Below are 23448 nucleotides of genomic sequence, written 5' to 3' on the forward strand. Positions count from 1 at the left end.
TTTAGTGACGAGTGTTGCCACGTTTATTACAACAACAAAAAACAATGTATATAAAAACACACCTTCGACCAAAAGAAAAAAACGCAACATGTTTCGGGCCTCGTTCCAGAGCCGAATCTTCTAAGCTCTCTGGATCTGCTCAAACAGTAGACACGCGAGTGATCTCCCTTTCCTTTCTAGACAACACAGGCCCGCGTCTCAAGGTTGAAAGAAGTTGTTGCGCCAACACCATCGTTGTCGTGTTTGTCTGTTCGCCCATTACTGCGCACTCGGACGGCCTACGTGCAAAGACGTACGCAAACAGAAAACGGCCGTGTTTGAGCACAGATTCTGCGTGGGGGGCTCTACTCCCATTTCTCGTCCGGTGCGTGCCGTAAAAACTGCAAGCTGCATTACACATGAAAAACATAAGCCATCCGAAGGCGAGCGAACACGAGTGGCGTCGAAGAAAATACCCCCTCGGCAGACGCTTCTCCTTCCCTGACAGGCAAATAAACTACAAAACTACACAAGATAACCCACTAACTTAAAACCTCATTTCAAGCAAAGCGCGTTATGCGCTCCAGCAATATTTTCTTACCTGAAGGCCGCCAGTTGCATGGCCATGTGCACGTAGCCGTCCGGACTCATGTTGGACGACTGAATGAACTTTTTTCCATAGTTAGAAAATTGATAGATGAGCCTCTCAGTGTCGCCGGTATATCTGTAGTGTTAAGTAACACGATTAAAAATTATAGCATCCTAAATCTGTCACTGCATTTCAATTGCCCTATCGTTTTCTCTTTCCGAGAAACCCTTTCTGCGAACTGATGCTGAAACACAATTTTGCTCTAGTGCATTCAAACATAAAGAAGGTCAAATAAGGCCCAAGGGATGTAGAAAATTTAAATACATCTTCACATAAAGCAAATTTTATTCCCTTGGTACCTCACCGTATAACTACCAACTTCTTTCGGACTGCCGTATGCTCGTGACAAATCTGGCTCGAAAAAATAATTTTCCTCAAAATGTTGCGGCCGAAAGATCAAAGTTCCACAGGTAGAACTCCCGTCATATTGTTCGAAGTTATACTACAGAACGTTTAGCGTTTTTTTAAACTGTAAAACAAACTGGAAAGATCGGCGCCCGCATATATAAAGCTCAAACTTTCACCAAATGTGCACCTGGCTGGTGGATTTAATCTTGCAAAAAGTTAAGGCATATATTTTTTTTAGAAGGTAAGATAACCAATTTGCCAAAGTGAACCAAAGACGTGTTGTTAGACAACTTAATTAGAGATAGATAGGACCTTAGATGAACGTAACTTATGGCGCCACTTCCCGATAGCCACAGGTAGCAGAAAACAAAGTGCGTCGTCTGCTCGCTGCGCCTATGAAGAAAAGGCGACACAAGCTATATTAATTTGCCTGTCAAATCACAAGATATATTAATTTATTTCTGCTAAAAAAAATAACTACGCCTTTAAACTTCATAAGGTAAGATCCACTTCATAAATAGTTATTTGGTGAAACTTTGAGTTCTCCATGTGCAGGCGCCGATTTTTTCAGTTCGTTTAACAGCGTAAAAAAACGGCGCCACACTATGTGTCCGTTGGATGATGTTCAGTGATATTGACTTACGATAGTTCGTGTTAATTCCCCAATGTTTTGTTGAGATGGGCGATAGCAATGACTAACTCTCTAACTGCCAAAGAAAAATCAAAATGCTGAAAGGGCAACTGTGGCTATAATAGCGTGGCAGTCCCAGCGTGTGTTCCTAGTGGTCTCCGGCAGGTCAAAAACGGCAGCATCCATGAATAGCATGCATTCAGCATCCTGACCTTTGGTTGACTTTGCAGCTTCTCTACTGACCTTGCTTGGGATGATTTTGCCTTCTCTATATCGTCTAAGGTATCGGTTCCAAGAACAAATTCCAGCTTTTGGGGAGCAGCTTCCCCGTTGTCTTCAGATGCTTCAAAGCTTCCTGATTTCTTCCTGCAGTATCCACAACTTTTGCTAACGAAAGACGTGTAGCAAATATGCAAATAGTGATGACTGCATACGTGTTTATTTCTAAAAATGTATAAAAATGACTGAATGCTGAACCTTTTCAGCTTTCTTAGGAAGAAGAGACTTTGTTCGTTTATTATATTCTACTATATATTTGTCGATCCAAATGCCTTAAGCAAGCCTTACGTTTTCACAAATTCGTAAAGAGGCGAACAATTCCGTAAATAAAAAGAGCTATATTATCCTTAAACGTCGTCCGATAGTTTCATGTTTTGCCATGCTAAAAACAAAACATTAAATGCTGCCAGGACCAATCGCCTTGACTTCCCCTTCCTGCCTTTGTTTTCTCAGTAAAAACATAACAGTCCGTAGTCATGCTTCCTAGATTTCATAAAAATGTTGGCCGTCCAGCTATACGCAACAACATGAATGTCAAGCCCCTTAAGCGGCCAATAGTTACAGATTGTTTGTTGAAAGGGTAAACATAAGAGACGAGCGGCGGTCCAAGAGACTATAAGCAATTAGTTACTTTACTAAGCAACCGGAGAATAGACACCACTCTGTTCATGTGCATTAGACATTGAACGCAAGCCACCAGAAACTCCCCTAGCGGTGTGTACGGCCAAGGTATGAGAACGCATGCACCTCGCGCTGTCGTGCGCGCGAGGAAAAGTAACCCCTAGCGCACCGAGACACCGGGTTCGCGAATACAGCCAAGACGGCTGTCTTGGTTGGTACTCAGGTACTCGAGTCTTCACTGGTACGCGGCTAACAATGTAGCGCAATCACTGTGCGAAACTGTTACTGTGAACAGGATATCGGCGGATTTTGTGAGTGTTCCTCATGATTACTTCCCCGCTAGCTGCTACGTGTGATTGTGGTATTTTTATTCGAAGTGGCAAAGTGCACTAATTATTCGCCATTAAAAAGGTGTCGTGCTGTGTACACAGCACTGGAATTATATATGCCAGTGTCTCCTTTTTTTTCCATCGGCGCCACCCTCTTTGTTTATGTTAACGCCATGGCACGATAGAGGGGCTGCGCATTTTGCAAGGCTCAGTTTTTAATGCGAAAGCAATAACTGTCCCATGGAGCGAATTCGGCGTTGTCTGTAACCACCTGTAACAGACAAACGGCACCTACAAGCGGAATTCGCATTGGCTGCGAAGCATCATATCAGATGGTTCGCCACGGAAGCCGGCCGGGCGCTCAAGGTCAAAGCGGACGCGCCTCAGAAATAAAACACAAAGAAAAGCACAGCAACGCAGATGCATCGTCACGGAAGCCACGGAGCCGGCGGGTGCGCCGTGCCTGCGCAGTGGGGGAGTGTGGTGTCACCGCCGGCGACGTGTGAAAAAGAAAAACGTGACGAGCTGCTTGTAGGAATGCTTTCGCATTCCTACATGTAAACAGTCTTAAGTGTTTCTGCCGAGTGGTTTTGGAAACCTTCGCGCATATCATGGTGTAAGAACGTCATAAATTCATACTCATGTCACTCCAAACACAACACTGATGCCAAGAGTGTTGTAGAAAGCAAAAAATATTGTTTTATGCGCAGCCCCTCTTTTCACAAGAGCCTGCGTGTGATAATATTTCTCTTTTTTTTTTGCTGGGTGCTCGGATTTTGTACACTGGTCTATAGCGTCGAATCCTCCCCAAGCGGCGGCGAAAGGCGGTGCCGAGAAACAAACGAGCATCGCTGCGTCGTAGCGGTGAGGTGCAGACAACGCACGGACACACCGAATTCGCCAAGACAGCAGGGACGGCTGTGTACGCAGTTTCGGGTGGTTTCCATGACGATAGATGGTGGCAGTAACCCCAACCAATAGACCGATCTCACCAGCTAGTTTGAGTACGCCACCACTGCCGACATGCATCGTGGGAGCTGTAGTCTTTCTGCACGCGCGACAACCTTGCTGGAGGTCTGCGCGAGCAGAGCACGAGGTGGCATTAACTATCTCGTGAACTGGCGTCTGCCTCCTAGGAACTACTGTTATGGCGGCGTCACGCATGCGTGGAACGCTTGGTGGGATCGGTCTATTCAAAGTGGAAAACCCCGACGCCGCGCGTGTCCAGCCGCTCGAGCTGTGCAAAAGCAGGGGGGGCTAAGGCCATGGGATTTTCGTGGGACTAAATGTATACGCTCGCTAGTAACGTTTTTGGTCTTGTGATTACACTATAAGGCGGAGGTGGCAGTTTCGAAAGAGAATCTTAAGCTGACTAAAAATGGTGAGCAATTCCACTCTGTCAAGGTGATTGGCCACTGAAGCTGCAGAGCACAACCACAAATGTTTCATCATGAGACACACAAAAGCACTTCCCCAAATGTTTATATACAGTATATATACACCATTTTCAAGCGGTAGTGATGATTGCTTTTTGATCACTATGATACACACTAATGGGTTCCATTACAACTTTGGTGAGATTTTTTTTTACTAAATTTAAGTTTAGATATATATATATATATAGTGCTTGCCTTATATAAAATCTCCTGCTTTTATATATGTAATGCAGTTACGTCACCCGACTCGAGTGGGAAAATACCCATTGTTCTCTGATGTATCCTCCTTATCACACGTTTTGACGTCGTTCCCTATCAAAAAGCATATCGAGGTTACGGGGCGTATATGAATTTCCATAAAATGAACCCTTGTACATGCAATTTTGTTTTTTTCACACGGTTCCCGAAAATGCATGGAACCCTAGTCAAATAAAGCTTCGCTGTAATTGAGGCAGTATCATGGGTTTCATCATTTTTCCGGCTTTGATATTAGTTTCAGTTGCGGCCACCGGTCACGCGATAAATGTAGCCCTTGAGCCCATTAAATGTTCACTACTTTTATTTCTTTTCATAAAACGTCAAAGCGCAGTCGAAAGAAGACACACAACCACAAACCTACGAAACAAAAATGCAATGTCACGGCGCCTGACCTGCGTTTGGTTGGTTCAGCCGGTCACACTGTGCACATCGAAAGACGACGGGCGCTAGTACGTAGCGTTTTGACGCCCTTATTAACGTCACCGGCTTACGATTCAACCAACGTTACTAGAACCCTCAGTTGGAAAACTCACCGTTGAAACCTGGGCCGCTGGCGTCCACCGAGACCGAGCTAAATACGACAACAGCGCCACTCTTTATCATTAGTCTGTACTGTGGTCACCTTGAGTTTTTAGAAATCATGTTTTTGCATAAAAACCAACAAAAAAAACTATTTTTTAGTAACTTTTATTGGAGTTTAGTACAAAATGAGGGGCGCGTGTTGTTCTTTAGAATCTCTATTTTGCAAGGTTTTGCAGCACAATTATCATTGTTTTCATACAAACATGCCTTAGCGGTGATTTCAGGTAGCGAGTCCCAACCTAGGCGCATCTTAACTTCGGTAGTAATTCGCGGCGCGTCCGCTTGGAAAACGAGGGTGGCACCTCTGAATTCCTTTTCACCGTATCTGTTTCGGCACCGAAATGGCCGATTGAAGCCAAAATAGAAGTCACGTGAAGTTCCTTAAGTGGCCCCCTCGGGAGAGATGGCGGCGTTCCAGGAGGATGGCATCACGTGATTGTTTTGAAGCCTAGTCATAAAAAAAGTCGGCCCGGAAGTGCGCCGGTTGGCGGTGTACTATAACATTCTACCTCGTTCGGTGGGATTTACGAGTTACGGAGCCGCCGTAACTGACGGGCGGAATTAAGATGGCGAGTGGTCCTGTCTGCATCTATTCTCGTACCCCTGATGTTTCGGCGTTAAACTTTAAGCATGACGGACGGAGCCGACCGAGGAGCGACGCGGCGATGCCCGAGATCGTCGAGATGCGGAGTCCGCGAACCATCGTAGCGTGAAATCCGCGTGATAACGCAGAGCAGCGCTTGAGCAACAGTTCTGACGACGGAGAACGACATCAAAGGCGTAGTCTCTATCAAAGAGTCACCTTGCAAAGTGTTTGCGATCGCGGCGGTCGCGCTTAATTGTGTGGACGAATCGTGCTGGTGTCTCCTAACCGCGATGAGATTGTGTGGTGTACGAAATTAGAGTAATCGGTCCGAGCGGTTGAAGAAATCGCCCACTGGTGTTTTGTTTCCTCGGTAAGTGCGGTCACCTTTTGCTGATGAAACGCTTCATTGGTAAAGACATCTTTCGTTCACTAAATGACCACAAGCTAGAGAATGAACCTATGGAGAACCACGCCTATATGCGGTCTGTTGCACAGAAGTACCTGGACATCAGATAGCCAAGCATAAGCACGGTGTCCACAGATGAACCACACCAACAGAAAGTGAGGCGAAGGCACGCCGAACTCGCACAGTTCAAAGGCCACTAGCCATATATATATAAGCCATATTAAAAAGATTGCCATGTCTTCTGTCAACCTTGTAATTATTTTTTTCCGTCTGAAAGGCGTACCGTAACTATTTTATAAGTCAATCTTGTATTGTAAATCTATTGCTATGCGGTAGGTAAGTGTTATATATTGTTTTAATTATCGATGATTCTAGTGTAAATAAAACACGTGAATTAAGTCACTTCGAGACGACTGGAGCTAGTCTTTACTCGCGGTGACAAAATGGAGCTGCCTCAGCAAGGTAAGTTGATATCCCACGAGCACAGCAGGAGAGGCATAGGTTCACAATGATTCGTTTTCATTTCTGTGTTGGATCTTCCGAATTTTCGGGCGGACGCCTCGCATCGCTAAATCCTTTTTCGTTGCCGAAGACATCGCGATGACAACGTCTGCTCTTGTGCGTTTTCGCAAAAAAACAAACAAACAAACAAACAAAAAACTATATATATGTATATATATATATATTTTTTTTTTGAGCAGTTTGGGAGAGAGTACTAAAACGCACGGATGGACCGCTGCCGAAAATCGGCTTGCCCAAATGCGGCGTCTCAGCTGAGACAGACTTAAAAAAAAGCACTGTCAAGGTTGGAGCGCACGAGCGCGTAAGACTCGATTTAAGATTGAGCGTTACCTTAGACAGCGCTTTTTTGAGACAGTCTCTGCTGAGACGCTGCTTCGAGCGAGCCGCTCGACCTACATCACGAAGCCTCCTAGAGGTTCACCAACGACGTATGTGAACCGCGAAGAAGTGGTTTAGGTCTGAAATTCCATAGTTCATGCACCATTCGTAGCGGTCGAGAATTACAAGGCAAAAGAACAACAAGCAGACGCTACAAATACATCACCCACCGCCTCAGCACTCATTGCCTACTCCGTAAATACAAGGCAAAAGACAAGCAGACGCTACAAATCCGACACCCACCGCCCCCGCGCCTCACTGCCTACTCCGTAAATACAAGGCAAAAGACAAGCAGACGCTACAAATCCGACACCTACCGCCTCCGCACTCACTGCCTATTCCGTAAATACAAGGCAAAAGAAAGACAAGCGGGCACTACAAGTACGACACCCATCGCCTCCGCGCTCACTGCCTACTCCGTAAATTGAACATACTACAGCTCACTATAATAGCGCCTCTACTAGAACCTACAAGAAAAAGTTACGTGGCGTAGCCGACTCGTCCCGAGATGCATACCGCTTCCGGATTTAATGTGAGGAGGGTAGGGGGAGAGGCGGCTCCAGAAGAAGTTGCCCGGCGGAGGCTAGGCTCGTGACGTCATGCCATCCCCTTGCGGCTTTGTGATCGCCATTAGCTCGGTTCGCGAGAACGGATCGCTGCCACTTTTTCAGAGTAGTCTCTTCAGCTGTTTCCCAACTGAGTGGTTCTAGTAAGGGTAGATTCAAGTAAGCAAATAGGCCTTTCTAGCGCTCAACACCCGCGCGAAAAATGCTAAGTCACTGACCTGTCCACGCATGCCCAGCGTCTGGTATACCGCACAACGAATTAACAGCGCATGTTCAGAATGCTTTCCACAGCTCAGCAGACGGACGCGCGGAGGAGGCGATTGTTTGGGAAGGTCTATTTTGGGTTTCCCCTTTAGTCCGAGTTCAGCCCATTCTACTGAAAAAATGGGGCAGTAATGGAAGTTCAAACCACAGCGTCCCCGCCGCCGTAAATCTTATGTACGCGTACCGTGGTAAGAAAAACAAATGAAACGCAGTTAGCGCTCCGCCACATTGCTGTCTCAGTATATGCTCTTTTAAACAAACGCCAGATTACACCCGCCATTGCTGGCCTTCTCTCGTCTCACCGAGATACTGCGACACTGGGCGCCACCATAACCGACCTTCAGTTTTTGTTTCCTGTTGTTTCGATAACCTTGCTTCATCATTACAGAGCAGGACAGGTTATTGCAATTTCAGATTCGACTGTATTCTTGTACCCAGCATTGGCCTTTGTGGAGGCTCCTCAAAGCCCGCTTCAGTGGCTTGGCATCTCGGTAAAACAAGAGATGGTCAGCGATGGCGGCTGTAATCTGGTACGTGTTCAAAGCGTCTGTATTCCCGCGTCCTCCTGGTTTGCCCATTATTTCTTGTTTCGGACATTAGGCTCAGCGATGTCACCAAAGTAATAGATTATGTTTGAACAATGCAAGCGCCAGTTCCAAGCATACCTAATATTTCTTGCTGCAGTCGCTAGATTGCGCGAAACCAAACAGCATTGCAGGTCTCGTATATAGTAACATTCGTTTCCAGAAATTACGACACGCTTGGCAAGAGCGCGTAGTTACTCCATCGGCGAAAAACTGAAATTAATTATTGTATATTTGATTAGAAGGATGGCTTCAGATTAGGTGCGATTTGTTACAATGAAAGGTCATACATAAATGAAAAAAGAAACAAAAAAAACACTCAATTTCCGTTGAATTCACTCACGCGTAGTCGTAGCAGTGATTCGTGACTCGAGCCATCGCGGTGCCGTCGAAGGCTGTGTGATCGTACAGAAGTGCCGACCCTCCGTCTTCCCCGACAATCACCTGGATCGAGCAATGAAAAAAACCGTAAAAACTATTGCTGAGCTTTGTTTCACAGAGCAAAGTGTTCCTATGCGACGTGAGTTGCACTGACTATAGAGACTTTCCTAAATTTAGTCTCGCTAGTTCGACAACAATAATCTAATACCCTCGTTACACGGGGTCTGTTAGCTGTGATTAAGCCAGCGACACTTAAATCAAACGCGACCGGTCGGAGTTACACGACGGATCCAACTGTCATTAAGCCGCTAACGATAGTTGGGTTCGACTGGGCTGGCGTACCTCAGTTAACTGATGAGATGGCAACGTCTGCCGTATTGCCGCCAATGGCCAGAGCCCGGGAAGCACTTGCTGTTGCGAAAGATTGGAAAAAGTAGCGAGAAAACTTCGTAAAAACAATTTATTTTAGAAAGAGGTGTGATTTGGGGCAAGAGCTGCCGCTAAAACGACCACGGCACGTCTCGGAAGCCCACGCTCGCCGAGCGCAACCATCGTGGTGTCGGTGCTGATGTGACTTTCCTTAATCTCCCTTGCTTAAAATCGCGAGAAAACTTTTCATTATCCTTTCGTTACTCTAAACACTGGAACAAAATAATTTTTATTTGTTTTAAACGATTGTAAGGAATAAAAAGTGTGCAAAGAATTCATTTGCGTCACTTTTGAAATTAAGGTAATTTGACATCAGTTTTGGTTATGTTTCGGTTTCAACTGGGATCGACAGTTGGGGTTGTTAGGCCTATGTACCGTATAACGCCGGACAAATTAATCGCGCTTAATGAGAGTTGGAAGATGCCAACGATTTCTGGCTTAATGATGGTTGAGAGCGCTCGTGTAACAGAGGTATAAGTGTGTATAAAATGTATACGCTAATGGCGGCCTTTACGTGGCTGGTGAATGAAAAATTTGAAGACAGGCACCGTGCGGAGCTTGAGCATTCTAGACGTTAATTGACCAATCTTACTAAGCGTTCTACGCATGCGTGACGCTACCATAGCTGTAGTTATGTAGTTCACAGGAGGGAGGCGATAGTCACATGAGACAGTCCGTGCCTTCTCGAACTTTGCACGTGCTCTTGGCGCGGCCTGTGTTATGTCGACACTTTGTTTTCGACGATTTCTTCGTATTTTTTCTGTGAGCGGGTGCTGGCGGCATCGGGTACTACCATAGCCTCCTCTATATTAACTCAGTACAGTGGAAGCTATGGTAGTAGCTTCCACCATACTGAGTGAGTAAAGTGGAGTCACTAAAGTCACTAGATCACTGGATCCTGGGAAAGTAGCGCCCCAGCTCCCAGTGTGGTCCCCGTTTTGGTCTGTAAAATGAGCAATTTTTTCTTGACCCCTCCTTTCTTGGAGAGCCGATCTAAATTCGCTGATGACGAGCAGCTTTATGAAGTCGTTTCTTGTATACCCGATTTTTGCTACCCACACACCGGCGAAAGAAGAGTGCATCTTCGTATCATCACCACATGTCTCACCATAATGCTTCAGTAACCATCATGATTGATACATCGATTGGGGACACAAGAACTGTCTTCAGCAGTACATGAATAACAGCTCGCAACCCTTGTCACCTTTTTCGAGAAAGTTTTTACCTTGCGAGAGGAAAGACGAAATACAACGAGTTTCCAAGAAGCAAGAACCATGTTTTTCGGCTCGGGTAAGTAAACTGTGTATCGCAGAAAGCTCAAACTCCGTGAGAATATGACGTTGGCGGTTGGCATATAACGCGAAACGGGCAAAAAACTGTTAGCGATTTACCTCGCCACAAAACGTTCTCGTCATTTCATAGAAGGTCGCGAGTTCTAAGTAAATACTGACCACAAACCTTTTTACATTTGCTTTAACATTCGCAAAAGATAATCACTCTCCTTGCTGAATTGGTCATTTGGCTTTCATGATAGAGCAGGACAAAAAAACAGACTTGTACACGTTACTGAAAAAAAGTAACTGATTACAATTACAATTAATACAGTCAAAAAAGTAACCGATTACCGTTACTGATTACTGCCTCCCAGAAGTAATTGAACAATTACTGCAAAGTAATTGATTACTTTTCAAGTTACTTTCACGTTACTTCTTATTGCGATGACAGAAATACACAAATACACAGTAAAATATTGCGTACACAATTTTGTTTGGTTATTGTTCCCTTTTTTGTTTTCAGACCCGGACCTTGTCGTGTAGCTGACGCGTCGACCTAAGGAACAAAGCCCACTAAAAAGTCAATAGCGAGTTCCCGCTTCCCGTCGACTTTATCAGCAATCTGCAACGAGATCCGGAACTCCCCAGCCAAGGCTGGTGGCGCGCTTGTAGAAGAGCGTGGCGTAAAAGAAAAAAGGATCTGCCGACTAATCCTAGTTTTATTTTTTTTAGATGTTAAAAAAATGGCAATCATTTTTGCTCCATGGCTGAGTGACTATGCTGATTTTTGTGAGAAAAAAGAATTGTGGGATGAAAAATGTAATTGATAATTGTGTAATTGATTTTGTAATTGATTACAGAAAAAAGTAATTGAATTACTCCGAGCGTTACAGCTTGACAAATGTAATTGAAGCGCTACAAAATTACACTTAACTGTAATTGATTACAAGTAATCAATTACTTGTAACGCGTTACGTACAAGTCTGCAAAAAAAGAAGCGTGTAACCCAAGCTCCGCGGACCTGTGTTCGCGCTCCTTATTTTGTCCTGCTCTATTTATTCCTGGAGGCACGCTACATTTAAGCTATTTCCCTAAGTTCACAACAATCTTAGAGTCTCAAGAGGACAGTAGGGCTCAGTTATAAGTAGCTTCCTTGCTTTCCGTTTTTTCTTTTTTTCATATTCGAGGGCGGTTCTTCGGCGTTTTTTCCTTTTGTAATCAGTATTTTCGTAGTTTATTTTCAGTGCCAGGCAAGTGACAGGAGTGAACCTGGAAATCTATAAAACAACTGCAGATCTCTACATTTGTGCCACCAAACCACCCCCTCTCCCCCCTCCCCCCCCCCCCCTCCCCCGCCCCCCACCACCACCGGTGTCCTTTTTTCTTCCGGTTCACTGAACTTACGCCCGTGACCCAAACACTGGAAGAACGTCATCTTGGTGCCGAGAACAGAAGTCAGTGGGCGTGGTTCCCAAGGAAACAAGCAACCTCAAGGACTGTTTATATGGGTTGTGTTCAGGTTCACAAAAATAAGTCGTATATAAAAAAAGATAAAAAAAATTTTTGTTTGCAGCATTTTCTGCTGCATTAATTTTGTGAAGTGGTCGTATTTACTGTCTAGCAAATTTATAAAAGTACGTGCGCACCTTAACTGGAAAATTATTTTTATAGCAAAAAGCAAGTTCTTCTTGCATTTCACGTTAAGGTTTTTATATCTTTCCCTACCTTTCCTAGCGTTAAATTATTCACTGATAATTCTGGATACGTCTCTAAACACTATATGTTCTGTGCTGCATATTTGAGACGTGTAAAGTGTTTGTTCTCTGTTTGGAATGTGCCTACAGCAATGGTGGAATGTGCCTACAGCAATGGCTCTTCAGTTCTGGCATGGGCTAAGAAATAAAATAACTATCCATCAAATAAACCACCGTAAAGGGCGGTTAAAGCGAACAGTCTTCTTGAATAACGAGTGTCGGCCAAAGAAAGGCTCATGTCGGTACTATCGTTGACACCTCTGGCTAAAACATCGGCAGGAGCTTTGGCGTCAGCTGCTTCGCGCGTAACATGCGGCCAAGTGGCGGTGTGGTCGCCTACTGGAGAGGCATGGTGGCCGCCCTGCCCTTGCACGGCGCACTCCCAGTCCCGCGCATCCGCGGTGCAGAAAATAGCGAATGGCCATTGGTTGCGTGCTATTGCCAGTTGTGTCCACTCTAGTGCTTCGTGCCAATGAATTTTACCAAGCATTGCTGCGCACAACCGGCATTTATTCTAGAAGGTGTGTGTGCAGATAACAACTCGTCATGTTACTCACCTGAACCGGCTTGTCCCACCATCGATTGGCTGCATGTTCGGCGTTCGGGCCACCCCTGCATACCTGCCGGGGCCAGGCCACTTCGTAGGGCTCCGCGTCTGCCACCCCGCCGTCTATACAGACCACGAGGGCAGCCCGCTTGATCGCTTCCAGAGACTTCGCATTCTGAGCGTCTGCGCCCAAATGATCGGAAGAATGAATGTGTCAATCTGTGTTGTACGTTTTGGGTTCCGCTTTGCGATTTGTCGGGTCTATTCCGCTTTGAAATGAGAAGTCTACCACGTTATTCTGCACCGTCAGGTGCTTTGATCATGAGGAGCACTGCACTCTGATCACGTACGGGCACTTTTTCAGTGTATTTAAAGAGTGCAGGCGACGTCACAGCAAAACGCTTTTAAAGGTGCCCTGAAACGATTTTCGCTTGGAATGTGTTTCAATATACATGAGCTTACTAACATCAGTGGTACCGAAGTACACTCGCACGCAATAACACAGATCACTTCTTTCTGGTGCAATAATTTTAAGGAGAAATCAAATATTTACTAGGGAAATACAAGACACTTCCTCATAACACATCGAAAAGGTCGACAACGAATATTTGCGGAAACACGCGTGACGGAGGCTGCGGTGACGTCTGGAATTCCGCAACCCCGACAACCGCACCGCGTTCCGAGGCGTCGCCTTCGCCTGCTCTGGTGGCGAAAGAGGAATGGTGGGGGAGAGAGGTGTTGGCAAATAAACCACTCTACCGGGGGCGCTTTATGGCGCGGCAGTTGCTCTATCTAACGTCCTTGAGGAGAGTGTCGTGTATTCCCATAGTAAAGTAGAGAAAAAGTGACTGTTTACTTTCAATCTCTCCTGCGCAAAACTTAATGACGTAGCTGGAGGGTCGCAGTACCACCCAGTGCCAATATTTGAATGCGCCTAAAAAATTAAACCCGAGCATTGTTTGAGCACTGTGAGCACCAGGATTTGTGAGTATATTGGAGGCTATGGTTTTGCCCAGCTCGTTCCAATCTTAAAGGTGAAGCTTAAACGTCCTCCAAATTCTTCCTTTGATTCTTTTTTCTGCGAAAACCATTCCATATAGAAAAAAAAGCAATGTACCTTTGATACACCATAATTGTCATGGAAAAACTCTAAAATATATTTATCAAAACCAGAAAAACTTTTGCGTCACCTCTTTAAGTTCAAGCTGACCCTATGCTACCATCCTAATAAATAAATAAATACTGAAGCTTTTTTTTTCACAAATCTTTTTTTTTTCTTCAAAAATGCCGTAAAAGCAGCGCCAATGTGGTCTTCTAGAGTAGATAATCCGTGGAGGTGGACATTAGAAAGGCGAATAAACATCACATAAGTTAAATAAATTATTAAAATTGTTAACTAACTTCTTTTATTCGGTAATGGGTCATGTTGCAATTACCGTGTTGGTGGCAAGGACCATTAGGGGCGGAATTCATTTAAAGATTTCAAGAAAATACAGAAGATTTGGAGATATATATATCGATCCGCTTTCGCGTTTTGTTGCCAAAGCCAACACAAAAGGAATATATCGCAAATTGCCCTGCGATTGTTCTACGTGAAATGTTCATGGTTTAGCGCTAGCAACCTCCAGGCGTTTCTTCTTAGCTGTGCCTCCCATATCTTTCCACTCCACACCATTGACTCATTGACCCATTCACTTGCCCCGTCGGGTGGTTTCATGTCCACGGAGTATGACAAATGACAGGCTGCGGCTGGCCACGTGTCAGTTTTCCCGCTAAACTTGGACGTAAAACTGAATTTGTGCGTAAGTGACGTGATATCATTGTCGCCACTAAATTAAGCGGAAATATTATGCAGCGGCTAAAGTGTTCTATCGTGGCCGAGATACAGAGAACAGACTCATGTCGGAGCGAATCAACAAGAAGATTTATTCGTTACGTACTCTCTTTATATAGTCGCCGCTATCAGGGCGATGACGTCATGTTGCTGACGTCTGGGTAGCGTGTTTATCAATACATGACACTCTTCCCTCCTCAACAAAACAAAGGTTTGCAAATTAATCTAGGCTACTTGGCCTTCGCTCTGTAATCATCGGCTTGGTACTTGTCGGGAGGTCGCCGGGTGCGGTTGCTTCGCCGCGGTGCCGGTGCTTCACCTTGAACCCTTCCGGCGGTGGCGGCGTTTCCTGCAGCGGTTTCCTGAGCCCCATCGGAGTCTGCAACGCCTTGAAATAAGGTTGCTGGTGATAGGGCACGGTCGTGCAGCTCTTCAACTGCAGAACTGGCCTCTGTTGGCTGGCTGTTCTTCCAAGGGTTGCGTTGATCATCGGGTCGGTTGTCCGTGATCGCTGTAACGTGTTGACTTGGTGTAAAATGTGGTCTCGGTGCAATACACCATCGTTTCCGCAAGTGGCCAGCATGGGTGAATCGCACGTTGTCTTTTACTCAGACGAGGTACGTAGCGGGGCTGACGACTTGTTCGACGATTCCCTCCTGCCATGATTCGGCTTCGCATCGCGTTGTTTTGACGTAAACCTTCTCATTGACGCAGAAGAACTCCGCTGGCCCTCTTTGCTGGTTGAGTTGGTCGGCGCTCCTTTGTTGACGGTCTGCCATGTCACCTGCAAAGCATGGCGTGAGCAGAGAACTTTATGCGAGGCACTCGCTTTAGGAAGAGCTCCGCTGGAGTTTTTGCCGTCACTGAGTTTGGCATGCACGTGTACGACAACAAGAAATCGTTAAGGCGCTTTTGTGTTGTGCGCTTCACTCCTGCTGAGTTGTCGCAAAAAACTTGCTTGAGCAGCGCTGTCTTCGTGGTTCGCACCAGTCTTTCAGTGGCTCCGTTCGATGCAGCGTGGTAGGGAGGTGTCCTCGTATTCCTGATACCACGGTTTTGCAGGAACTTTTGAAACTCGTCCGAGGTAAACTGTGGGGCGCTGTCAGTTACAAGTTCCTCCGGATAGCCGTAGGCTGCGAAGAGTATGTGTAATTTCTGGGCTGTCTGCGCACTTGTCGTTTTACTCATGCAAAAGACTCCGATTCACTTAGAGTAAGCGTCGACCAGCACGAGCAGGTTAACTCCATCTTTGACTGCGTAGTCGGCGTGAACGCGTTGCCACATTCTGGTCGGATAGGGCCACGGCTGCAGTAAACCGGGAGTTTTCGCTGGGAGGACGCTTTGGCAAATAAGACAAAAGCGAACCGTGTCTTCCATTTCCTTGTCGAGAAGAGGCCACCAATCGTAAGACCGGGCTAACATTTTCATCCGAGTCATAACTGGGTGGGTTTCATGTAGTAGAGTGAGCACGTGTGCTTGCAAGGTCTTGGGAATGACGACCCTATGTCCCCAAGTCAAACATCCTCCTTCCACTGACAGCTCGTTCCTACGCACAAAGAAGGCTTGCATTTCTTCGGGATACTTTCTTGGCCACCCCGAGGGCGTGTAGTTGATAACTGCCGTGAGGACCAAACCACGCTTTGTTTCTCACGCCACTTGTTGGGCGGTGAGCGGCATTGCGTCGAAAACAGCTAGACATTCTGGATCGTCATCCTTGTCTTTCGCCGCTAGTGGCAGCCGTGATAACGCATCCGCAACTTGCATGTTGTGGCCGTTCCGGAACTTGATCTTGTACTGATATGCGGAAAGTGTTACAGCCCATCTTTGAATTCTTGCGGCTGCTTGTGTTGGAATTGGTTTACCCTGTCCTAGAATGCCAACCAGAGGTTGGTGATCAGTGTACAGACTGGTCTATATAAATACCGGAAAAATATTTTCAGACCAAAAATAATAGCAAGCGCTTCCTTCTCTCCTTGCGTATAGCTACGTTCACTGTTTGTGAGAGTGCGCGAGGTAAACGCTATAGGCCTTTCACTTCCGTGCTGCATTTCATGAAAAAATCACAGCTCCCAGATGGTACGCAGATGAATCACAGCTGAGACCGATGGGCTTGGTCGCGTCAAAGAATGTGAGCGCATCGCTGTTGACGACCATGTCTTTCGTGGCTTCGAAAGCTTTCCTGCACTGTTTTGACCAGTGCCATTTTTGCTTTTCCTTCAACAGTGAGTAAAGGGGCTCGACCACCGTTGCAAAATTTTTTAAGAACTTGGCTTAGAAGTTCAGAAGTCCCAGATAGGCTCTCAGTTCTGTGATGTTTGTTGGCTCGGGTGCGTCTCGGATTGGCTTGATATTTGTCGATGTCGGGTAGATGCCTTTGGCCGAAACCTTGTGACCCAAGTAAACAAGTGAGTCGCGAAAGAATTCACATTTTTCTTGCTTGAGCGTGATGTTATAGTCTTTTAGCCGTCGCAAAACGTTTGTGACTGTGTTGTAGCAGTCTTACTTGCTACTGCCCGTGACGATCAGTGTTTCCAACTAAAAAATTGAAAACCCGCTGTCGGAATCCCGAAAACCGCTAAAAAACCGCTAAATCCAAAACACAACGAAAAACGGCTTTTTCAACTTTTTTTTTTTGCTCTAGTTTTTGACAAAGGTATAATAACAATGTAGATCATATCAATGATATCTGCAAGGAAGCTTTCCTTTTGTTTTGGCTACAAATCTGTCACGCCACGCCACAGTTCACCCAGGTGATCCGAAGCCAAAATTGCAGAGTGAGCGCATACGAACATGGCAAGGGACCCTTCAGCAGTGAGTGACTAGTTAGACCCGTTCAACTTGTAGAGTCGTCTGCTACCAGAGGAGAAAGGCGCAGTGGCCGAAACATGCTTCTTCGTTGCAGCGTGCATGACCAAATCCACATTCTTCGCAGACAGTTCCGTTTTGAAATAGCGGCACCTGGCTCGTCTGCTATCACCAGGAACCTCCAGTAGCCAGTCTTTAAGGTAGGGGTCTTATAGCCAGTCTTTTCTAAATTTTTGAGCGTACTTCACCGAGCCCATTTCACGAAACAGTGACAAAAACGTCAAAGGAAAATTGAAACATTCATGCTGTTCAGACGTTCGCGCACAAAACGGGGAGGCATGATCGATGTTCGACGTCTTAGTGTTTTGATGACGTCACAGGCGTTACTCTCACAAACCAGAACATTACTGAGAGTCAGCGAAGACGACTGTGGCCAAGTGTGGCTTATTATTATGGATATGAAAGACGCATAGTCCACAGTAAATCGATATAAAGCTTCTATATCTCTAAAAAACCTCCAAGATTACATAAAACCGGCTAAAAATCCCGCCGCCCGCAAAACAATAATTTATCCCGCTAAACCGAAGCAAAAACTGCTAAGTTTAGCGGGAAAACCGCTAAATTGGCAACACTGGTGACGAATACGTCGTCTATGTAGCATCCTACGTTAGAGATGCCTTCTAGGACCTTGTCCATCAGCGCCTGGAAGATTGCGGGTGCACTGGAGATTCCAAACGGAAGTCTCTGATATTCAAAGAGTCCCAAGTGCGTGTTAATCGTGAGCAGGGGCTCGGCTTCTGCACTTAGTGGCACCTACTGGAAAGCGGAGGACAAGTCCAAGACGCAAAAGACCTTGCCACCAGCAAGCATGGGGTAGAGGTCTTCCGGCAGCGGTACCGGGTAGCAGTCAGTCTTTAGTACTTGGTTTATGGTCACCTCATAGTCTCCGCAGAGCCTCATTCCTCCGCCGCGCTTGGGAACGACGACTACAGAAGTCGCCCAGTCACTGCGGGTCACTCGTTTCACGATGCCGTCGTTTTTTAACCTGCTTAGCTCTGCCGCAACGGCTTCTTTGGTGGCGAATGATATAGGCCTCGCTTTGCAGTACACTGGTGTGCTGTTCGCTTTTAGGACGACCTTTGCCTCGTAGTTGGACACAACTCGAGGTGTGCTACGGAAGACTTCTGGAAACTTCTCCTCTAAAGACTTGACTTTGTCTTCCTCTGTTTTCGCACAGACGGCCTTCCAATCAAGTTGCAACTCTTCTAACCAGTCGCGACCTAGTAGTGCGGATAGAGTTCTTTGGTTATCTTCTACCACGAAAAGAGGAAGCGTTGCGCTGCGTCCGTTGTGCTCTACGTTGACATGTCTTTTTACCTTCAAGGGTTCTCCAGTGTATGTTCTCAAGGAAACCTTTGTTGGTTTGCATGCGACTTCCGCGAAGTTCGCCTCGTAGACGCTTTCAGGAATCAGCGTAACTTCTGCGCCCGTGTCCAGCAACATAGAGATCGGCTTCCCTTCAATGTTTACGGGAACCTTGTACCCACGCTTGTCGCTTGCTGCACAAAGCACGACGTGATAAACTTGCGATGTTTCGGAGTCATCGTCTGACGTATCAACATAGTTTATCGGACGCCGGTTCTTCTCTTGGCACATTGCTTCCAAATGTGCTGTCTTTGCGCACGCACGGCATTTCGTATTTCGATACCAGCATCGGTCAGGCGCGTGTCCTTTCCCACAGCGATAACAACCACGATTCGTCTTTGATGCGCCTTCCTTCTTTAATCGTGACGTGTGCGTTTCCCGCTTGTTTTCTTTTTCTTTGTTCTTTGATCGTGACGCGTGCGTTTTCCGCATGTGCTGCCGCTGATAACGTTAACTTCGGTTGGTCTCGCTTCTACTTTAAGCAGCTCGCTGGTTTGCTGTGATGCGAGTTCCTTTTCAATAGGTATTTCAGATGCGCCTTCAAAAGTCAGACCCTCCGTAGCAAACGATATTCTCTGGGTCTCTTCATCGCGTAAGCCTGCTACCAGGCGGTCTCTCAAAGCTTCATTCAGAAATTCCTTGAATTCACAGTTCCGTGCTAGGTGCTTCAATTCTGTCATAAAATCCTTCACGCTTTCACCTTCTTGTTGCATTCCCCTGTTGAATTTGCAGCGTTCGGCAATTACGGAATACTCCGGACTGAAGTGGTCTTCTGGCAACTCCCGCACTTGCTCGAAAGTTTTGTCGGTGGGCTTCTGTGGAACTAGAATTTTCTTGAGCTCCTCGTAAGCCTGACCACCCACCACGTTCAAGAACAACTTCAGCTTTTTCGCCGCGGGTACTTCGTTTATGTCAACAGAATTTCCAAGCCTCTCGAAGTACGACCTAATGTTGTCGCTCCTTGGGTTGAACTCAGCCATGCCTCCTAGGCGTTGCTGAGGATGAGGCGTTGACATAATGTCGGTCGAAATAGTGCACTTATCTGTTCCGTTCATCTTGCCCTCTCCGTCCTCCGTCGTTTCCGTCACGCTTGCTCCTCGCTTCCGCGATGCTGCGTTGCTATTTGACTGGCCGTTGGGCCGAGCTGCCGCGGATGCCGATGCCTCCGTGAAATACCATCTTCGTTGCCAGTTGTTCTATCGTGGCCGAGATACAGAGAGCAGACTCATGTCGGAGCGAATCGAACAAGAAGAAGATTTATTCGTTACGTACTGTCTTTACGTAGTCGCCGCTATCAGGGCGATGACGTCATGTTGCTGACCACAGGGTAGCGTGTTTATCAATACATGACATAAAGTCCATCATGTAAATTGATCTATGTTCCGATAGTGACTGAGTTTTAAACCGCCTGGGCGGCATAACGCGTCCAATCATAAATTAATAAGTTAATACACCAAAAATGTTGGTAATATTAAGACGAAAGTTTTATATGTCTCATCGATCAGTCAACTTTCAAAGTTCTTAAGAAAAAACATGTCGGCGACACGGATGGTACCAAAACCTTTACGTGACCCCTGAGGGGAATAGGAGGCAATGCAATTAAAAAGGATGACAAAGCGAATTAAGAGGGATCGAAGTGAATTAAGAGGAATCAATGTCAATTAAGATGAATTAAAGTGAATTAAAAGGAATTAAAAAACAAGTTAGAGTAATCAAAGCGAATTAAGAAGGACGACAAAGCTAATTAAGATGAATTGAAGTGAATTAAGAGGAATTACTGTGAATTAAAAGGAATTAAAGTGAATTAAGTAGATGACTAACTGAATTAAGTGAATGACTAAGGGCCGGTTGCACCAACGTCGCTTAGCGCAAAGCGGAGCTTAGCCGGGAAGTTAAGCTTAGTTTTGGTTTCGTTCGGTTGCACCAAACTCGCTTATCGCTAAACCTAGCACTAAACTGCGCTTAACTTGAGCGCTCAACATTGGGCGCTTTGCTTTTGGTTGTTTCTTAATCCTGGATTAAAAACATGGCGGCTGGTTTGTCGCGGTCGACGCGGTGGACGAAATCGGTTGTGCGAAGTGTATTAGGCTACATCAGCGTGAAAGTCTCGACAAAATGACCTTCGATTGTGACAAGGGTGCAAAATATTGTCGCGTGAAGTGTTTATCGACCCCTGTTTTCAAGTTGGCTCTCCACTCTCAGGGCGTGTTAGCCCTAACCGAGATACGTACGGAGCTGTGGGTCTGTGGGGCTCACGGGGCTCACGTCTGTCTTCCCGTTGGTTCTTCTGTCAACGAGCTTATTCGTATGTACTTACTAATTTTCGCATAACCGTAACGTATTGTTATTCACCACCTTGTTTATTTACACTTGCAGCGCGTATCGTTCACTTCGATCAGCGCCTTTGAATAGTGGCAGTACATAATCTCGGCGATCAGCTGATTGTCGACACCTCTGCCGTTCGCATTAGATTGCGGCGCTTTTAAGTAATAAAACAATGAAAATTCAATTTCTTTCGTTTTCTGAGTTTTGAGACAATCTTCAGTGAATTTTTCTTATCTCGCGAGTAGAATCTTGGCTTCAGAAAACTACATCGTTCCATAACCGTAACTTTTTTGGTGATCGCGATTTGTAGGGATATTTTGCTTTATATCTATCATTCGTGGCGACGACAAATCGTAACGACTACTATGCTAGATTTGTTCATTGCTGTATCGGGGCAGGCTGGGGCAGGCGATGCGAAGAGACGACTGTTCTTATCGGCACGATGTGATGTACTAGTGGGAGTTTTTATTATTTTTTTTTTTCTGAACTCGACAGTGTGAAACTGAAGTCCGTTTGAGGCTGCAGCGGATGTTCAACGGCGGTACAGTGCAGTTCTGTCACCTTGCTGATAGCAACGAGTACCGCCGATGCAAGGTCTCGTGACCTGACCTCTCGACGACTTCTGTTCGACGATTTCCGGGCATTTTCGCAGCTGCCGTGGCGAGTTCGTCACTGTTTTGAACTTCATCGTTCTCAGGCTTGACTTGATTTTAGTAGTCATCTTACCTGCCTACTTATATCAATGATGTTTTGTCTTCAGCGATGTAGCGAGTAGAGTCCCCAATGGGTCCTTCACCTCAAAAGGTGAGCACGAAAACTACTACCACTGTCAAAATATCCTGTCATCAACCGATATTAAACACACAATCACAGATGTAAAGAGCATTCGAGTTTATTTGAAGCTTTGACTTCTGTTATTGAAAGTTAAACGAAAAAATGACTGAATTAGGAGACCTTTAATTTGTTACTCACCGAAAAGCAGACGCCGACGACTACTACAGCAGTTTTTTTTTTTTTTTTTTTTTTTTACATTACGTGATTTCTTTTCGCCAATCGTATTCGTTTCTCTGAGCGTTCCTTAGTTCGCTCTGTTTGTCCCTAGATTCCCTACGTAAATCCAGCGTTTAGCTAGGGGCGCGTCTGTAAAGCCGGCTTAACGTTGGTGAAACCGGAATTTAAACTTGTGCTTACCTGAGCTCGGTTTAGGGCGCTAAGCCGGCTTAGGAAAGTGCCGCTTTGGGTTAAGGTAAGCGGCGTTGGTGCGACCGGCCCTAAGCAAATCAAGATGATGACTCAGCACATTGAGAGGGATGACTCAGCACGTTGAGAGGGGTGTATGTCTTTAATGTATCGGCGCTTGGGTTTTCGCCTTCAAGTCGTTTTGCGGGTAACATAAGAAACCCCCTGAATTTTTGTTGGGTTCTTGTTTGTGTAGCTGGGTTGTGTTTGCAACATATGTAAACATTATCATCGCCACCAAATGATCTGTACTTCATTTTGTCTTTGTTGATGAACATACAGTCTGATTTGGAACGTTGACTGGACTGGTCCTGTCCTTTTTCTCTGCCATGTCCTTGAGGACACCACATTTTTTTGTTTTGGCAATGAGGATGAGATGAATAACCTCGATCTAATTTCTCCGTGACCTCACAGGTAACATACATATACCCTGTTAGTGTAGCCTTCATGGCACTGTTTTAGAAGCATTTTTAAAAAATAAGCGTTTTTTTTGGTATCTATACACAAAGAAAACTTAAGCTTGCATCGATCATTTTGACAAATGCGGTGTGCGCGCGTATTGTGCGTGCGTTATGATTTCTGACGCTCGGTTACAGGGTGCTTTGGGTGGCTTCGGATGCGTTGCACGGAATGTACACTCATGTGCTCTTCTGGGTTTTTCAGCCAGATCGAGAAAATTAAAATTCATTCCGAAGGGTGTGTGGGAGAGTGTGCTTAGATGTGACGGTTCCAAGGGTTCTGCTGCTTCCGAGGGTGAGTCTAGTGCCTTACGTTGTTGGCGGTGTCGGCGGTAACACCCTACATGTGACGGCGTTATGGGTAACGCGCTATTTTTTTCAGTTATGTGCTAACGTGCTCGTCACTTCTTCAAAATATATAACGTACTTACGTTACTTATTTTGAGTAACGGGAAACCTAATTACGCTATTGCTTACGATTCTTCCCAAGACTCTAACAATTACAGTTCAAACTTTCCTGTTTTAGGGGCAAAGTCATAGCAAATCTTGCACTAATCCC

General features: G+C 45.7%; 2 protein-coding genes across 2 annotated transcripts in view; both read right to left on the minus strand.

The window, feature by feature from the left end:
* LOC121837734 (carnitine O-acetyltransferase-like) overlaps window positions 1–15220 on the minus strand; it is a 37499-nt gene extending 22279 nt beyond the window's left edge. The window contains exons 1-5 of the mRNA XM_042293529.1: window positions 14905–15220; window positions 12814–12986; window positions 8762–8862; window positions 1851–1973; window positions 581–703 (exon numbers count right to left, since the gene is read on the minus strand). Of these exons, the coding sequence (XP_042149463.1) occupies window positions 581–703; window positions 1851–1973; window positions 8762–8862; window positions 12814–12986; window positions 14905–15220 (836 nt within the window). The remainder of the gene's footprint in view (window positions 1–580; window positions 704–1850; window positions 1974–8761; window positions 8863–12813; window positions 12987–14904) is intronic.
* A 25-nt stretch (window positions 15221–15245) lies between these two features.
* LOC121837735 (uncharacterized protein K02A2.6-like) lies at window positions 15246–19883 on the minus strand. The gene is made up of 3 exons (XM_042293530.1): window positions 19310–19883; window positions 18450–19262; window positions 15246–15421 (listed from the first exon to the last, which is right to left on the minus strand). Exons 1-3 carry the CDS (start codon window positions 19881–19883, stop codon window positions 15246–15248), a joined length of 1563 nt encoding a protein of 520 aa, XP_042149464.1.
* Window positions 19884–23448: the final 3565 nt, after the last annotated feature.

This window comes from Ixodes scapularis, unplaced genomic scaffold (assembly GCF_016920785.2).
Source record: "Ixodes scapularis isolate PalLabHiFi unplaced genomic scaffold, ASM1692078v2 PGA_scaffold4__175_contigs__length_147842914, whole genome shotgun sequence".
Lineage (NCBI taxonomy): Eukaryota > Metazoa > Arthropoda > Arachnida > Ixodida > Ixodidae > Ixodes > Ixodes scapularis.

Coding starts and splice junctions, on each gene's coding strand:
- LOC121837735 (XM_042293530.1), bottom strand. CDS start 19,883: ATGTCAACGCCTCATCCTCAGCAACGCCTAGGAGGCATGGCTGAGTTC. Junction 19,263..19,309: donor AACCGAAGTTAACGTTATCA/GCGGCAGCACAT, acceptor CAAAGAACAAAG/AAAAAGAAAACAAGCGGGAA. Junction 15,422..18,449: donor CGTGAAACGAGTGACCCGCA/GTGACTGGGCGA, acceptor CATGCTTTGCAG/GTGACATGGCAGACCGTCAA.